The sequence below is a fragment of the Dendropsophus ebraccatus genome, chromosome 4 (assembly GCF_027789765.1).
Source record: "Dendropsophus ebraccatus isolate aDenEbr1 chromosome 4, aDenEbr1.pat, whole genome shotgun sequence".
Classification (NCBI taxonomy): domain Eukaryota; kingdom Metazoa; phylum Chordata; class Amphibia; order Anura; family Hylidae; genus Dendropsophus; species Dendropsophus ebraccatus.
In genome coordinates this window covers 107995466-108012497 of record NC_091457.1, presented here as the reverse complement: position 1 = coordinate 108012497, position 17032 = coordinate 107995466, and the positions used below count along the sequence as shown (strand labels likewise).

Genomic DNA, 17032 nt, shown 5'->3' with positions numbered 1-17032 from the left:
TTTACATTCCATGTTACGAGCCTAACCATGATAAGTCTAGACAAAGATAGAATGCAAGGATAAAGTGTAGTGAGAGGACCGCCTCAGATAGAGTGCCGTCAGTAATAAGCACCCCATGACCCCCGACCTGTGTAGGCTCATGCTTACGTTTCCCCCTCCCCCCTCCCCCCGATTGCACTGAAAGAGAGACAAGAACATAGAACCATGTGACCCCTCTACCATATACCATCTGCCTCCTGCGTGAATCTCTGTGTACATAAAAACAACAACAAAACATAACCAAACAAAAGTGATTTTTCATCTCGTGAGAGGGTCTGATAGCATGAGACTGCCTCTCCATCCTCGAGTGTGAGACTTCTCTTTTTTCAGTCATGCAACGGGCTCCCGTGGGGGCGCCACTGCATAAGTATACAAAAAGTCACGCCCCGAGGACCAAGACATCAGCAGGCCCATATCTATGTCAGGAAGGAAAGTGGTAAAAGAGAAAAGATAACCATAACCATTTAAGCAGGTGTGTGCGAAATACTTGCTACTGTCCCTCATGCAGCAGGATTACAGCCTCGCTGTCGACCATCTCAGTCGGGAGAGGGAGATCTGGAGTAACTTCTGGCGCGTCTGGTACGTCGCATGCGCCTGCGCTGCTCCTTGGGTGAAGACTGTTCCGGCCGGCATACTGTACTCTGGGCGGGGCGGCCCTGTGACCGCTGGCTGGACGGCTGTGATCCACTGAAGGGTTCATTTCTCCTGAAAGTTTCTTCCGCCAACTTAGGTGACTTGTAGGTGGACATTGAGCCATCATTATGAAAAATGCGCAAAGTGGCCGGATATTGCAGCTGAAACTTCTTTTTCGCCTTGAATAAAGCTGTACAAACGTTGCTGAAAGCTCTGCGCCGTTTTGTGACTTCTGCAGAGTAGTCCTCAAAGATCATGAGGCGCATGCCCTGTACTTCCAGGGGTTGGGACCTCTTCCTGTAGGCTCGCAGGATGGCCGTTTTATCGTTGAAGTCTAACAGCCGGAATATAACTGGACGAGGCCTCGCTGTCATCACGTCCCGCGCATTTTCGCGGATGCTGGGGGGCATGCCAATTCTGTGTACCCTTTCAATCCTACACGCATGGGGCAGGCCGAGGGTTTTTGGTATGTCCCGCTCACAGAATGATTGCAGGTCAGCTGTACCAATTTTCTCTGGTATCCCTATGATGCGTAGATTGTTTCTTCTGGAACGATTTTCCAGGTCATCTATTTTGTCCTCCATAACCTCGGTGACGTCGTATAGCTGGCGTACACGAGAGCGGAGGAAGTCGTTTTCATCTTCCAGAGCAGAAACACGCTGTTCCACCACCTCAATTCTGGTAGCGTGATCAGTAACTTCCTTGCGTATCTGGGACAGAGAGGTTTTAAAAGCATCCTCTATTATCCTCTGCATATTCGGGAGTATGTGCTGTGTAACTGCTGCTGCCAATAGCTTATAGTCAATGGCGGGTGATAGTCCTCCCTGTGAGCAGGCATTAGCATTGCTGGCAGCACTGCCTGTTTCCCCAGTATATCCCAGCAGCTGGGCCTGGGCATAGCTCTGTGGCATAGTTCCCTGTATTGGGGTCTGGGATAAAGATGCAGGACTGTCTGGGGGAGCTTGATTCTGGCAGAGACCCCCTGATATTGTCTTTGCAGGCTGGGGCTCTCCCATAGGGAGCGCATGGCCGCCGGCCCCGGGTACTGTGTCCCCCTCCTTTGTGCCGGTTTGCTGCGAGTCCCGGCCGGCTTCCCTTCCCCACACTCCACCTGTACTATTGGGGGGCTGTGCCGGTCCCGCCGAGCTGCTAGTGTGGTGCCGCTGCCCCGGTTCTGGGTCTCGCCAGCCTTCACTTGCCTGCTGGGGACCTCCTGTGGCAGTGTTCTCCTCCTCCTGCGGCGCCATCTTGGATTCCTCTGCCGCCATGCGGCCCGGCGTCTGGGGCTGTTTCTGTGTGCTGCGGAGCAGGTAACGCTCCATCTGCTGGTCCCCCTGCTGCTCGCCCGCTGTCCCGTCTCCTCGGGCTGGTCTGTCGCCGCCTGCGGCCGTTTTGTAAGGGTCAGTGCCGCCTCACCCCGGGAGCTCCTCCGGCGTGCGTCTTTACATGACCGCGCCGGAACCGGAAGTCTGCACCTTTGATTTTAATATCATAGCTGATGGGTGTATATAATTTTATTTACCAGAGTGGACCATATTTTCCAATACCCATTGTGTGTTTGGCTGCACACCCACCATGCCACGTGCCTTGTGATACAAGGCAGATGGAGTAGGTTTTACCACATGGCTGGATAAAAAAAGCATTAAGGTGCAGTGAATGTGCTCAGTCATGCCTGAGTAGGTACGATGACTGCATGAAATCCACGTACAACCAAGGCCAAACTAAAAAAAAAAAAAAGCCTGCTATGATATGTACTTTGTGGATTTATAATCTAACCATCTAGCTTCCTTGAAGTTACATTAAAGTATACCTTTCTGCAAGGTCATATTTTTCTCTTGATCAGCAGATGCATTGTTTGTTTTTTTTTCCTTTGTCTTGTGGTGTGCTGTAAATTTTAAAAAAAGTTTACTGGTTTACATAGTGTGCTTGATGTTGCAGTTAGTAGCTGCCCTCAGCAGTTATTACATGCCATGCATGTAACTCTGAAACCAGTGATTGGCTGCAGGTGTATATGCACGTAGTATGTAACGTCACTGTGGCTTTACCCACATGGAACATATGAGCAGAGGCAAACTAAGGGACAATTAAATTAATAAATAAATTTAATTAAAAAAAAAAATTATATCCTAGTCCCAACCTTTGAAGTTAAGTTAAAACTATTAGAAAAAAACTACATTAAACAGAGTTTACAAAATGCGTAATGCGCAGCTTATTCCTGTGATACATTGTAGATAAAGCAGCTCATGTTTCCGGACTTGTCCATATACTATGCTGGGCTTTAATGTAAAGGTGTGTTCTAGTCTTCCAGACTCTAGCTGGTCTCTTCTATCTCCTGGCTTCTGTCTGCTCAGCCAGTCAGTGGCTGTAGCGCTGTCCTGCTTATGGTCATGTGATGTCTCAGTGAAGAGACAGGAAGGTGTAGTAGCTGAGAGGGGCGGAAATGAGTGAGTTATTATATAACTTAGTACTTCAATATGGCCTAAATGTTCAATAGATGTGATTGAAGGCTCCTCACTCCAGCCTGGTTGTGGCCATCGGTGGTTGTCAAGGTGGTCAACTATGGGAGGTAAAGAGCAGCATATCAGGAGACCAAGACAAGTTTGCTTAATTAATGTATTTGCAAAATTATTTAACTTGATGAGCCGTACAAGTATACCTATGTTTGTTTTAATGGCAAAACCCCTTTAAGTAACCCTATCACTTAAAGGGGTTATCCAGCGAAAATCTTTTTCTTTCAAATCAACTGATATTAGTGCTCTCTGCTGACATCTCTGGCTGAGACAGGAACTTTGTCTTGGTTTTCTATGCATCCCCATAGAAAACCTCTCCTGCTCTGGACAGTTCCCGTCTTGGCCAGAGATGTCGGAGCAGTGTCAGACTGAAAATAAAACAACATTTCCTGCATGACATATAGTAGCTGATAAGTATGGGAAGACTTGAGATTTTTTAATAGAAGTAAATTACAAATCTATATAATTTTCTGATATTAGTTGATTTAAAAGAAAAAGATTTTCGCTGGACAACCCCTTTAACCCTGTAGGGCAAATAATGTGAACACTTGCTGCCAGCTTTCTACAGATTACAGTTGGGGATCCCCAAAAAAGATTGTCCCAAAGGAGGAATTCTATTCTTTTCTTTATAGCTGCTGATGACTGTCTGTCTGTATTGCTCAGACAGGTCTTAGAGCAGTGTTCCTGTGTCTCTCGCTTTCTCTCTGTGTTAATGTCATGTAAACAGTCTGGTTGTCGTCCTAATTTCTGAGCTGGATACAGAATATAATATTTATTGTTCTTATTGAACAAACTGACATCTAGTGACTGCTTGCTGCTCGGTCACACTGTCATACGCAGGGTAGTGTTTGCAAATCTACAGGAATCTCCCCTAGCATTGTACCCTTCATGAGCCTTTAGCCATTGACCCTGCTCCCTCTAGATGTATCCTGTGGAGATGAATACAGACTTGTAGCCTGGGAAGACGCTGACATATAGATAGATAATGAACCTCTGAATCAGACTTCAGCATTTTCACTGTAAATAGAAGATAGGTAACCTGTATCTTTTGCAGATTATCCATCAGCAGTCTGTGAAATATAAAATGTGACTATGAGCTGTCAGTCCCTAATATTGGGAATTGGGATAGAAAACTGGACTGTGTACGATCGCACTTGATCTGTCCTTAAGCCCCTATTCCATGGGCCGACTGTGAGAAGCAAACGAGGGCTGTCAGCACTCGTTTGCTCCTCGTTCCCCGCTCGCTGCCACCGCCACTACACGCGGCATTAGCAAGCTGGTGAGTGCGAGAGGGGCTGGGGGGGGCGCGCTGCCCGGGTGATTACTAGATCGTCCGGGCAGCCCATAGAGGTTAGTGGCAGTCTGCTTCCGCAGCTCCTATTCTGCAGAGCGACGGCAGCAGATCGCTGCTATCAGTCGTTTGTGGTTGAAAGACAAAAGACTGCAACGATCAGCCGACATGAACGATGTCGGCTGATCGTTGCCTTCTACTCCACGGGACGATTATCGTCCGTATACGGCCGATAATCATTCCATGGAATAGGGCCTTTAGATTCTATACCTGGATTTGTCACTGTTTTAAGCAAAATGGCCTTTAGCTTCCAATGTAAGAGCACCCTCAATATTGTTCAGCTTGAATATATATTACGATAGATAGAGATATGGGCAGACATGAGCAGATTTAATATAGGAGGATAAGCTTCTAATAGGTCAGTGGCTAAGCGAAACACACAAGTGTGTTTGTAGATGAAAATAAGAGAGGAGAGGTATGACTGTGCAGCACTAGATACATAGATATTAGATAGACATGTGAGAATGGGGAGGCTTTTATGGTTGCAGCATGGGGTTCTCAAACAGAACTGAGTGCTGAATGTCACTGTATGAAGAGCAGCATGTCTACCTGTAATAGACACAGTTCTACAGTGACCTACATCTATGTGTTGGTTCTGTGATGGACAGCAATACAATTAGGGACTGTTATGAGTAGTAGTGTAAATGCTGCTCGCATCGGGGGCTCCGGCCCTCCATTCTCATGTAACAGAGGGCAAGGCTCAGGTATTGTGCTCGACAATGTGCAGATGAATTAGACCTATAATTACCCGCTGTGAGCGATAATGAACATGGGCTCTATTTACTGTTAGTCACGTCCTGATGTTACACTTATTCCTCCAGAATCTCTAAGATGTCTTCTAATAATGATGTTTCTTCTAAGCATGAGTGCTCTAATAACCCCATTACTACGCTGACAGTGATGACTACTCTAAAGTGGTATTTAGTGAAAGTCACCTGTAAAATATTTTGTATGAAGTGTTTTCATTTTGAACTGTTTATGATTCTGCGCCCCAAATCAAATCCTTAACCTACCATGTGCAATCCATATTGGTGGCTGAGAGGCATTTGTCCTCCTTGGGCGCCTGTACAGCTGCACCCCTGTTGTCGTTTGTTCCAAAGCACTTATCCCTGGGGGTGCTAAGTTCCCTTTTACGTAAGTGCATTGTAATAACTTGACACAGAGTGTCTGTACTGTATGACTGTTTGCATTGCCTTGCTCCACCCAAGCATATTAAAATCTTTCCACAATGTGGGTTATCAGTGCATTGGTTGACCCAAACACAATATTTGTGAAGGCCCTGAACCACTGTATCTACATGAACATGGATGTGGCAATGGTAACCAGAATGAAGACCTCCATTCTTCACTTTGCTGGCTGCTTTCCTACAAAAACAGAATGGAAACAATTTACATGGCACATTGACCTCTTATTCTATGACTGAACAGATACATTTAACAATAAGGTTTAGCTCCCCTTTTAAGTGGGGAGGCTGCATCAGTTTCCAGTTTTCTATCCATAAGCTGCAGAATTGTTATTTCCTGGGGCCCCATTATTACCACACATTTGTAAGTTAAGCATGTGTTTCTAGAGAAGGATAACATATGCTTCAGCTATAAAGGAGAACTTGAAAGAATATCTGTGCTGCAATGGGACAACACCTACAGTGGATAGGTCCAGGCAGCTAACCACCTAAAACCTTATTTTTCCAGGTGTTGACTTATTTTGTAGTGAATGAGCTCAGTCTGATTGTTTGAAGAGAACCTGCCATGCTGTTTGGACCAGGAGCCATCAGGATGGTCCTTGGTGGCTCCAGCGCATTGTACACCACTACTTACTGTAAGGCCCCATTCACACTTCAGGAAAATCTGTCTGTTTTCTTAACAGGAATTTCTGTCAGGAATTTGTGACCCATAGCACGACCCATGCATTGAACACAGACACCCTTCAGGATTTTTCCTGAAGGGTGTCCGTTCAGGTAAATAGGTAAGGAAATTAAAGAACCTGTCCTATTTTCATCAGGATTTCCTGAACGGATGCCCCTATAGAAGTCTATGAGTGCTCAGGAAATCCTGAAGACACAACTAAACATAAAAACTGATTACTGTCAGGAAATCCTGATGGTTTCCTGAAGCCTAAAGCCCCTGATCAGGATTTCCTCACAGTAAAAGCAGACACTGATGTGTGAATGGGGCCTAAAGGAGCAGGGATTCCGGTCATAATGATTGGAATCACGGCTCTAAAGCATGTTCCTGCACAGTAATGTTCTACCTCTCCAGGCAGCTGGTGCACTCAGCTGCGTAGGCGATACGCTGGCCGTCTGGGGAGGATGTCTGGGCAGGAGCTCGGGTCACCCCCAATACACTCTATACATCTCGCACAGCATCCCCCAAGTGTATCCCCCAATAGACTTTATACTACTAGGAGATCCGTGGCTGCTGCTCTTCTCCTGGACTGCTGGTAGTATAAAATGTGTTGAACATGTGAAATGAGATTTCTGGGCGGATTTCATTAATATTTTGCAATACAGCAATACCTTGCTTTCCAAACACCTCTGTTGTCAAACAAAATTTCTCCCTGAAGTTTTGTTTGGTATTCGAACATTGTTCAGTATCCGGAAAAAAAAAAATAGGGGATAGCTGAGTTATTGAAGGTTCTCTGGCGACAGCTCATGCTCACCAACAGCCTGCTCAACCAATCACTGCATTCTTCAAGGCTATGCACTCCATTCAGTCCACTGCAAGAATGGAGTGCAATTGACTTTAATGGTACTCAGTATCACAGCGGATTTCAAAGAAGAGTTCTAAAGCATTCTGGCACCACATTTAAAACTGATGCATATTAGAGAAATGAATATTATACTTAATGCTGCACAGTAGTCACAACTGGCGGTTAAATTAAAGGAATACATGATTAGAAAAACATAGCTGCTTTCTTCCAAAAACAGCACCACACCTGTCCACAGGTAGTGTGATGTAACAGCTTGGCCCCGTTTACACCACTAATTACAAGTTATGGTTGTATAATTATTTGTTACTGATAAGGGCAGGACAACCATTTATTAAGTTTAGGGGGGATGGGGGACTGGGATTTAGGTTTTGAACAGACCTAATAAAGACAAAGTCCAGATCTTATAATAAAATACTGAACTTAGTTGGATGATCTGAATTTAAATGTGACAAATCAGCAAAGATAGAACATATCGGGTGAGGGGCAGATACATTTTCATATTTGGTTAAGTTGCTACCTTGTACTAAAATAAAAAAAATTAAAAAAAAATCAAGAGTTCCTTCATCAATCTGCACTCTATACCCCATAATGAAAATGTGAAAACAGAATTTTGGAAATTTGTGCAAGTTTAATAAAAAGGAAAATCTAAACGTTCACATGCACATAAGTATTTAGACCCTTTGCTATGACACTTGAGCTCTTTAGCTTTTGGACCTCCTGTTTCTCTTTATTCTATACCTTGAATAGAGTGACCAGTGGTAGATTCAGTCATGATTTGGAAAGACACATTGGGCAATGTGTATCAGAACAAAATCCAAGCCATGAGGGGGAAGAACTCCCTGCAAAGCTCAAAGACTGGATTGTGTGCACGCACAGATCTGGAGAAGGATACATCTACATTTCTGCTGCAGTGAAAGTCCCCAAGAGCACAGCGGTCTCCATAATTTAAATAGAAGTGTGCAACAAGCAGGACTCTTCCTAGAGCTGGCTGCCACTCCAAACTAAGTAATTGGGGTAGAAGGGTCTTAGTAAGAAAGGTGACCAAAACCCCAGTGGTCATTCTGTCTGAGCTCTAAAGATCCAGTGTGCAGATGGCATAATCTTACATAAAGTAAGCCATCGTTGCAGCCTCCACCAATAAGGGCTACATGGCACCGTGGCCAGATAGAAGTCTTTCCTCACGAAAAGACCCTTGACATTCCACCTGGAGTTGGCAAAACCACCTAAACAACTCTGACTGTAAGAAACAAGGTTTTCTGGTCTGATGAAACGAAGCTTGAACTTTATGGCCGTTAATTCTAAACATCATGTCTGGAGGAAATTAGGTACTACATATGGCCTGCCCAGTACCATCCCTACAGTGAAACATGGTGGTAGCAGCATCATGCCGTGGGGGTGTTTTTTAGCAGCTGGGACAGGGAGACTGATCATGGTTGAAGGTAAGCCGAATTGGAGCCAAATATATTCTTAATGAAAACCTCACTCAGAGTGTTCCGATCCTTAGATTGGGCTGAAGATTCCCCTTTCAACAAGGCAATGACCCTAAGTGCACAGCCAAGACAACACAGGAGCTGTTTAGGGAAACCCCTTTGAATGTTCTTGAGTGGCCTGGCCAGGGCCCTGACTTACATAATCCCCTGAGAATGGTGTCCACTGATGCTCCCCAAATTGACAGAGCTTAAGAATTATGATAGAAAATCCCCAAATCCAGATGTGCAAACCTTGTGGCATAATTTCCAAGAGGACTGGAGGATGGAATTGTTGCCAAAGGTGCTTCAACAAAGTACTCAGTAAAGGGTCTGTTTAGTTTAGTTTTTCTTTTTCACTATATTGGCAAAGATTTCTAACCTTCTGTTTTTATTTTAGCACAATGGCATATTGTAAAATGTGAAAACCCTACCCTAATTATTTGAAGTCTAGTATACAGCAGTACCAACCATCACTGGTATATGGCAGAAATGCCCTACAGTTACGCAGTACATAACTGATAAGGCTCCATGTTATGCAGTAATGGAAATTCTGGTAGTAAACTTTTGTAACATATAGAGCAATTTGGTTCAGTAAAATGGCAGACACCCTGACAGAAACCCGGTTATAGTCAGTGGGGTCCATTAGGTGCTGTTGGTGTCTGTCATGTCTACTTCTATGATGAAAAAGAACAACAGAAATAACAAAGACGTGAACAAAACTCTGTTTAAAACACCATCTGAGAAAATTTTGAAGAAATGTCACCTGAGGAGAAGCCTGGCCCAACCGGGACTTTACTCAAAGCAATGATTGCCGACACACTAATGTGCTCACTTTCCAGATGACATTTAGAGGCTGTTGCTAGGTGGCTGTCTCCTGAAGAGAAAATACTAATGTTCTGCTCACTCTCTCGCAGTTATGAAGCGTTCATTTGCTTATGATAAGCTTGTTTGTTAGCTGATCACTGTGGTTTAACCTGTTTAAAAATTCTTGTTCATCACCCACATACAGTATCTTCCCGTGTAACTGGGGAGGTGCGACTGATGAATTATAGAAGTTTATTCTGGCATTAAAGACCCAGCAATCATTCATGTGGCCTAAGGAGCCTCTCCCAAGTGTCTGAAGTACTGGGGCTGTAACACCTCCTCAATCCCCCTCCCATCCCTGACCCTGCGTAAGACTCTGCTTCCAGCTGCATCTGACCAGCACATATGTTCCATTCGCAGCTTCACATTAGGTGTTTTCTGATGGATGCCATGCGTCTTTCTGGGTCTCTTTACCCCATGAATACATCAGTATTTGAGCACAACAGAGAATCTGCTAGTCCTCTGGTGGGTTAATCCAGTTGTGATGTATGTGTAAACATTTCGATTGTGTGGGGCCCTACTTCTGACCTGTTTTATTGTGTGAGGCCTTTCTTCTAATGTCCTATGTTCTGTTGTGTGATACCTTATATTGTACACAGGACTTTTTCCTTAAACCCTCCTTCTATACGTGGGCTTTGATCAAATGCTGTTTATAGGCCACTGGACTGCTGCGTTTGCGGTCCTTCCTGTCATAGTCAGCTCTGCCTGTGACGTCTGCCAAGTATTTATGTTCACTGTGAATGACACTTTCATAAGAATACATTTTGTGCTGTGTGACTTATATGAATATCAGTGAGTAATAATATACAGTACAGTCACCAACGGGAGGGTTTGATTGTAGGAGGGTGATCTGGCACTGAACAGTTTCTGGCTTAAATGTTCAGTTCTTTATTTCCTGGCTATTGTGTAGACAATATATTTAGTGACTGTAAAGCAGGTGTCAGGGTAAGTGCCGCATTGATTCTGTAGATTGCAGACAGGCAGCAGTGACTAACAAGTGGCCTTTTCCTCCCACACAATGTGGTGGGTGGAGGCACTCACCTCTAGTGCCCCGTCATTAATGGTTCTCCAATATGACACTGCACATCGAGTATCATACCCCTCATTCTAAATCATAGATGCCAGTGCTAGTGTCCAGTAGGTGATCTATCATTATTGACAGCTTGTGGTTGTCTAGCATTCCCCTTGACCCCACAAAGAGCTTCAGTGCAATATGTTTCTTGTTAAAAGCAAAGATTGATAAGTTTCAGCTTGCCATTATCCAGCATAATTTCTCTTTGATCCTTATATAAACACTAAAGAGCCGTTCATGAGAATGGGCATTCCTTACAACCCCCCTATGCTGAAATGGAGGGAGATTTTACAGCGAATGATTGGTAACACAAATTGATGAAAGTTACCAGTTTAACACATAGTAAATATACAGTAGTAGTGCATTTGAGTATGTACCATCTATTCAGTGTTCACATGTCTAAGCGTTTTCACAGTGCTGCAGTCATTTCTTTGTATTTCCATAGCAGTGTGCACCTTTGAATTTTATTACATTTTGCAGAGCAAAGTGCTGCTGCAGTTTTTATGCGTTTGGTATTTGATATCTGTGTTGCATTAGGTTTTAAAATCATTTCCTTTCTGATCCGGAGCTTCAGACTCCCTGCATTGATTTCAAAATACAATTTTTTGGCAGCCCGCAGCCACCAGTAGAGGGCGCTTACTGTCTTGGCTGGATTAATTCTTTCTTGGCAGTTCTTTCCTTGACCCTTCAGTTGTCATTATCTTGGTGATTACCAGGAACACATTTTAGTAATAAGCACATTACTTTCCCAATTTTTTTTTTTCTTTTTGGAGCAGAATCTTATTTTTGTTTATTTCTTCATTAACATTTGCCTCCAGGCTTCTAGTTTGTTCCTGGTGGAGAGAACCTTGCTCGTACTCTCGTTAGTTAATTGGACTTATCTATGACTAATGACTCTGTGCTAACAAGTAACGGAGGCAAATTCAGCTCAGAATTGCAAGGGTCCTGGAGCTTCTCCAAGTAACAGTACATAGGCTGCTCTCCTGGCTGGGAAATAAAACAGAATATAACAGTATTTGAAGGGGTTCTCTGTGTGCTTTTAATTTGGCTTTGAAAGGTGATGTCAGGGTAGGGTGAATTTCAGAAAGCTACCCTTGCCAATAGTTATCTAGTTATCTTTGCAATTGTATAACCCTATCATTTTCTATATGCGGTGTCTGTGTGCCTACATTTTTTGTTGTGAGCTTTCGCAAATTTGCTTTCACGTTTTTTTGTGATGTAGGAACAGTAAAAGATTTTATTCTTTTTTTTTTTTGGGGGGGGGGGGGAGTAAATACTCTGTAGCCAAAGTAATGAAGCAAAGTGGTAGCAGTCTTTATAAGCAAATTAAAGATAGGAATCCATACCCAAAAGTATAAATTCCCCACACATCTCTCTGAGCAGCTGTAAAAGAAATCATCTCGTATTCATATACCACCTGCTCAGTGATGAAATGTATCCATTTTCAGTGATGGGGATGCAGCATGTGATCCTTCTCTACATTCTCTCCTGTGTCTGGTTTATACCTGGTGTGCCCTCATTTCCTTTACCTGACCATGCAGATTACCATTTAAAGGGAAACAGTTTCTTTGCACATCTAATTCCTAGATCCACAGAAGCTGACCCTGCTGGGCTTTGCATTCGTTTTCCATTACAGAACACAGTGAGAATCTGCTTTGGCAGCTTATGAAAGTACTCAGAAAAAAAACACAATTTTTGGCCAACATTCTTCCATTTAAGTAAGTATTTAAATAAATCATGTTGGAATGCTTGAAAAATGACACCACTTAAAATATGTTCTCTGTCCGTTGTAAAGGTGAATGCAGTCTATTGTTCCCCGTTATCAGCTACAGTATCTTCTGCTTACTTGCTATAGTAATGATCATTTGACTCTGTTATTTAAGCTGTATAGCAAGCTTAAAGGGGTTGTCCAGGATAAAATTATATTTAACTATGCTGCCTGGGCTGCGGGGGAAATGTCAGTGATGTATACTTACCTGTCCTGCTCAGTTGCCGGGTCCCAGGTCCACCTACCCTCCACCACTGTCAGCTATTTTAAAACATCCGATTATGTGCTGATGGCTGGTGATTTTCCAGAGGTTCAGACAGCCAAACATTTGCTGCTTCATCGGTGGATCGCTAGCCCTGTTATACACAGCCTGTTCAACCAATTACGGTCACCTCTATTAGGGCCCTTACTTTTCTCATCAGTATGCCATAAATGTGTGTGAAGGAAAAGAATGTCCCCACCAATCCTCTCACATAGGGACCATTTGATGTTACTTTCTGTATGCTCACTCAAAAGCCTATCTGAATTCTGTTGGCCAATTGGAAGCGCTGTGGGTAGAGATGAGCAAATTTACAGTAGGAATGAAGTGAATCGCTTCGTCCCTATCTGCATTCTGCCCTTTAAGCTGTGGGCTTTAAAATCTGTTCCGCTCTTTTCCGCTTCTCCCCAGGTGCTGGGAAAGGATGGATTCAGTCCTGGGAAAATGGGAGAAGTTTCCCAGAACTGGATCCAGCTTTTCCCCAGCATCTAGGAAGGAGCTGCACAGAACAGAGCACACTTTAAAGCCCGCCTGATGAGCAGAATGCAGCGATTTGCTTTGTTCCTACTGTAAATTTACTCATCTCTAACACTGTGGTTATAGCTAGGAGTAATTTCCACATGTATTTATATGTAGTGGCCTCTCTGCCTGTCATTACTGCAGAGAGCCGTGACTAGTCACGGGTATCTCCCGCCCAAATGACTGTTTGACGCCCCTCTCCCAGCCTCGCTCCCCAAACAAAACTCCCTTTTTTCCCCCATGTAAAGCTACCGCCGCAGATGGTAGCCTCGGGATGCTACACAGTAGATTTATACTGTGTAGCTGAGAACTATATCAGCACATGCTGACTGGTTCCCTTTAAGTATTTTTATTTTTCTTCATCAATGCACATATAATATAACATTAGCCTGACACTTCGGCTTCTCTCTCTTGGATTTTCCTCTCATCACACGATTAGTATAAACTGAGCCGGAGCATTGGCTTTATGCAGTGGTGGAATATATTGTTTGTGAGGAATAATGCTGCTGGATGTGTTTGGTACCTTTTTCTCTCTAATAACATGTGTGCGCTCTATTTGGAGTCAGGCTTACAACATCCACGTTTTGTCTGTGTAAGAAAGATCCCTTGTGGAATTAATACCCAGACTATAGATTTTCCATGTGGCCAACTTCTGTCAGTGCTGGCGTGATAATGGGCTTGGACGGTTTCCCTCTTAACATTATGTTCTGGCCCCTCTAGCACAACTGTAGTTAATGCTAGCTGAGAAGCATCATCCAGGCTGGGCTCAGATCCACCATCACCTGCCTGGAGACAGGAAATTGTTATCATTGCGAGATGTTTACTACAGTACCTACAGGGTGCCATCTCTTTCAAGTATCTTCCATGGAATCAATTATTGCAGAGTGAAGGCTGAACAATCATAATAGAAGTGTTTTCCTGTGTGGGATCATGTACTGTAAAATGCATGATGTGTATATCTGTTACATAGAATTACATGCTTAAATCATGATATAATGTATGGATATATTTGTAAATATAATATGTACTACATAAGACACTGACTTACTAGTGCTGACTGTATGCAGACAATGCATGAATAGGGAATTTCACATCTGTAGCTTGTAGAGTAGCAAGTACAGCTCTGGTCTATAATGTATTGTACGTACCCAGTGACTCCAGCAACACAATGAGTGCAGTACCCTCTGTGACGTGCCTCCATGAGAATCAACAGGATATTGTCACACTTGGGGACGCCGGGCCAGTGCACGAGAAGAGCATGGTGCCGAGCGCAGGTAACAGGCAGTGTTTTGAAAAAAGGACTGCTTCAGTGCCGCAGTAACACCTTCCTTGGGTCATCTCCCCTTTCTGTGGATGGCGGTACCAATAGTCCGGGTGGGTCACAACTCCACTTCGGACCACCGCCCAAGGGACCCCCTCACAACCCAGCAGGTCACCGACCACTGGGGAAAGGGGATAGCCAGCCTCTCTAAAATAAAAGCAGGTGTGCCACCATACCTGTGTGCCCAACCGGCAATGGCATCACGACAACTTAACATCTGGCTGAGCTACTCCCCGATCAACCACTACTGCAGTGGAGTCACACTTCACCATCTAGCAAGTGACCGGTCAAGCCTCACACCGGGACTACACCACATATGTGTAAATGTAAATTACTTAGGCAGCAGGACATAACTCAGGATCAGTACAGGATAAGTAATGCGTGTACACACTGACTACACCAGCAGAACAGCCTTGGATAATATTACAGGCTGTAACTCAGGATGACAAAATATATATATAAAAAAACAAAAAAAAAAACGAAAAGCAACCAGATAGAAACTGGGATTGCTGCGAAACTTTGCTTGCAGTTATGCGTCAGGCTGATATGTAAATGACTATAGGTGTGGTCCGACAAGGCACTGGATTATGCCACATGAGGTTGTAAATGTGCTTACCCACTGGCCTATAAAAAGACTTTGGAGAAGTGTTACCTCTTGGTTAGAGATTGACTGCTAGACATGCCTCCACAATGCACTTGAAGACATTTTGCCCAGTTGACAGACACATTGTTGGACTGAGAGAAGCAGAATGATCATTGTGACAAAATGCTTGCCATCAAGGCTGTACTGACCAAGTTGTTAGCAGGGATGGGATCAGTGGTTACATGAGGCCACATACACACAGGGAACAGGCTTCAGATGGCCTGGACCGACCACCATTAGAGAGCATTATTTGATCTGCAAAACAGATGAGAGAACACCCAAAGTTTCCTTGTCCACCATCCAGACGCAGATGGCACAGTCATTGCACACCCTTGTCTCTACCTGGACTATTACTAGGTGCTTAGCAGAAGGAAAATTGTTCAAATGGCACCCATCATGTGTCCCTACCATAGTCATATTTGTTTGCTACAAATTCATGTTCTGGTTGGAATCCAATGATGGTTGGTTTTGAGTATAGAGTTGCTCTACTAAAGGAGCCATGTCTGTTCTGTGCCAGTGTGCATGAGCCCTATTGAATATACTGTAAATTGCTATAAGAATCGTGACCAGGGTTACAACATTTAAATATGCATTTGTATTAACCTGATATATCTGTTAATTTCACAGTTAATAACCATCCCTGTGGTTATTCTGTGTCTGCAGAGATCAGCCAGGAAACAGAGGGAAGAAGAGGAGAATGTCCTCTACAGAAAAACCATCTAAACTGCAACCAACCAGAAGCAAGAGGCAGCGCAAATAAACTGTTTTCACACCCTGCGGAGCCTGAGGCCGACTTAAGAGACCTGAAGATAGAGAACTTCTGTCCATCACAGAGAGCCGCTGTATCAGGAACCTGGGAGATGAGCTGGGAAAATTTCACCTGAGATATCTATACTCTCCCAGTAAATATCATCTAGTTAAAGGGGTTATCCAGCGCTACAAAAACATGACCACTTTCACCCTACTGTTGTCTCCAGTTTGGGTGGGGTTTTGAAACTCAGTTCCATTGAAGTAAATGGAGCTTAATTGCAAACCGCACCTGAACTGGAGACAACAGTAGGGGGAAAAGTGGCCATGTTTTTGTAGCGCTGGATAACCCCTTTAATTCCGTTAAGAAAATTTGGTTGAAAACAGATATTTCCTTCATTGTAAGTCCAAAAGGTTTGGCCATCTGGATTCCTGTGTTTTTAGCCTGTGATACATTCCTTTATTCCATATATTCCCCCATAAGGTAATGTATATTTGGCATTTAGGCCTCTGGAAGGGTTGAATAACAGCTCCTGTGAACTTGCCATTGCAGCATAGTGGCTGTCACCCAGCTTCTCCGTTAACAGATATAACTCTCTGTATACTTTTTGACTAACAGAAATTCTAGGATTCATCTGGGATAAATGAACCTCTTCGTAAAGCTAACACTTGTCCTGCCATCTCCGTAAAAGCCTGTGAAATACCCGACAATACTATTTTTGTGGGTGGGGGTGTCTTGGGGAGCCCTGTGGACTGAGATAATAGTATTTTACGCTTTCTTTGACCCATGGTTGACACTGTGGCCTTCAAAATGTACACAACAAACCTTTAAATGGGAGTGTAGAACAAACTTGTGATGGAAACATTGCTGCTTTTAGATAAGCCCTGTTGTGCTGTCACTTATTTGTGTGTATTGAGCTGATTTTAGGTACAGAAAATTATTCAGTCTATAGTTTTTTTTTATCATAAATATGTAATTATCAGGCTGTGTTCACACATTAAAATAAAAGCAAAATACTGCCGTAATTTTGAGTGAAAAATTAATATAATGTAATAATGTGCTCTTAGTCATCAGTGCACACAGTAGAGCAAAACGGATGTAATTGAGTACAGGTGTAAAAATAATGA

The 17032-nt window shown here is 43.6% G+C and overlaps 1 protein-coding gene across 2 annotated transcripts in view; it reads left to right on the top strand.

Moving 5' to 3' along the window:
* RAD18 (RAD18 E3 ubiquitin protein ligase) overlaps window positions 1–16092 on the top strand; it is a 305725-nt gene extending 289633 nt beyond the window's left edge. For both annotated transcript variants that reach the window (XM_069968715.1, XM_069968716.1), the window contains one exon: window positions 15821–16092. In XM_069968715.1, the coding sequence (XP_069824816.1) occupies window positions 15821–15917 (97 nt within the window). In that variant the 3' untranslated portion in view covers window positions 15918–16092. The remainder of the gene's footprint in view (window positions 1–15820) is intronic.
* The last annotated feature ends 940 nt before the right edge of the window (window positions 16093–17032 follow it).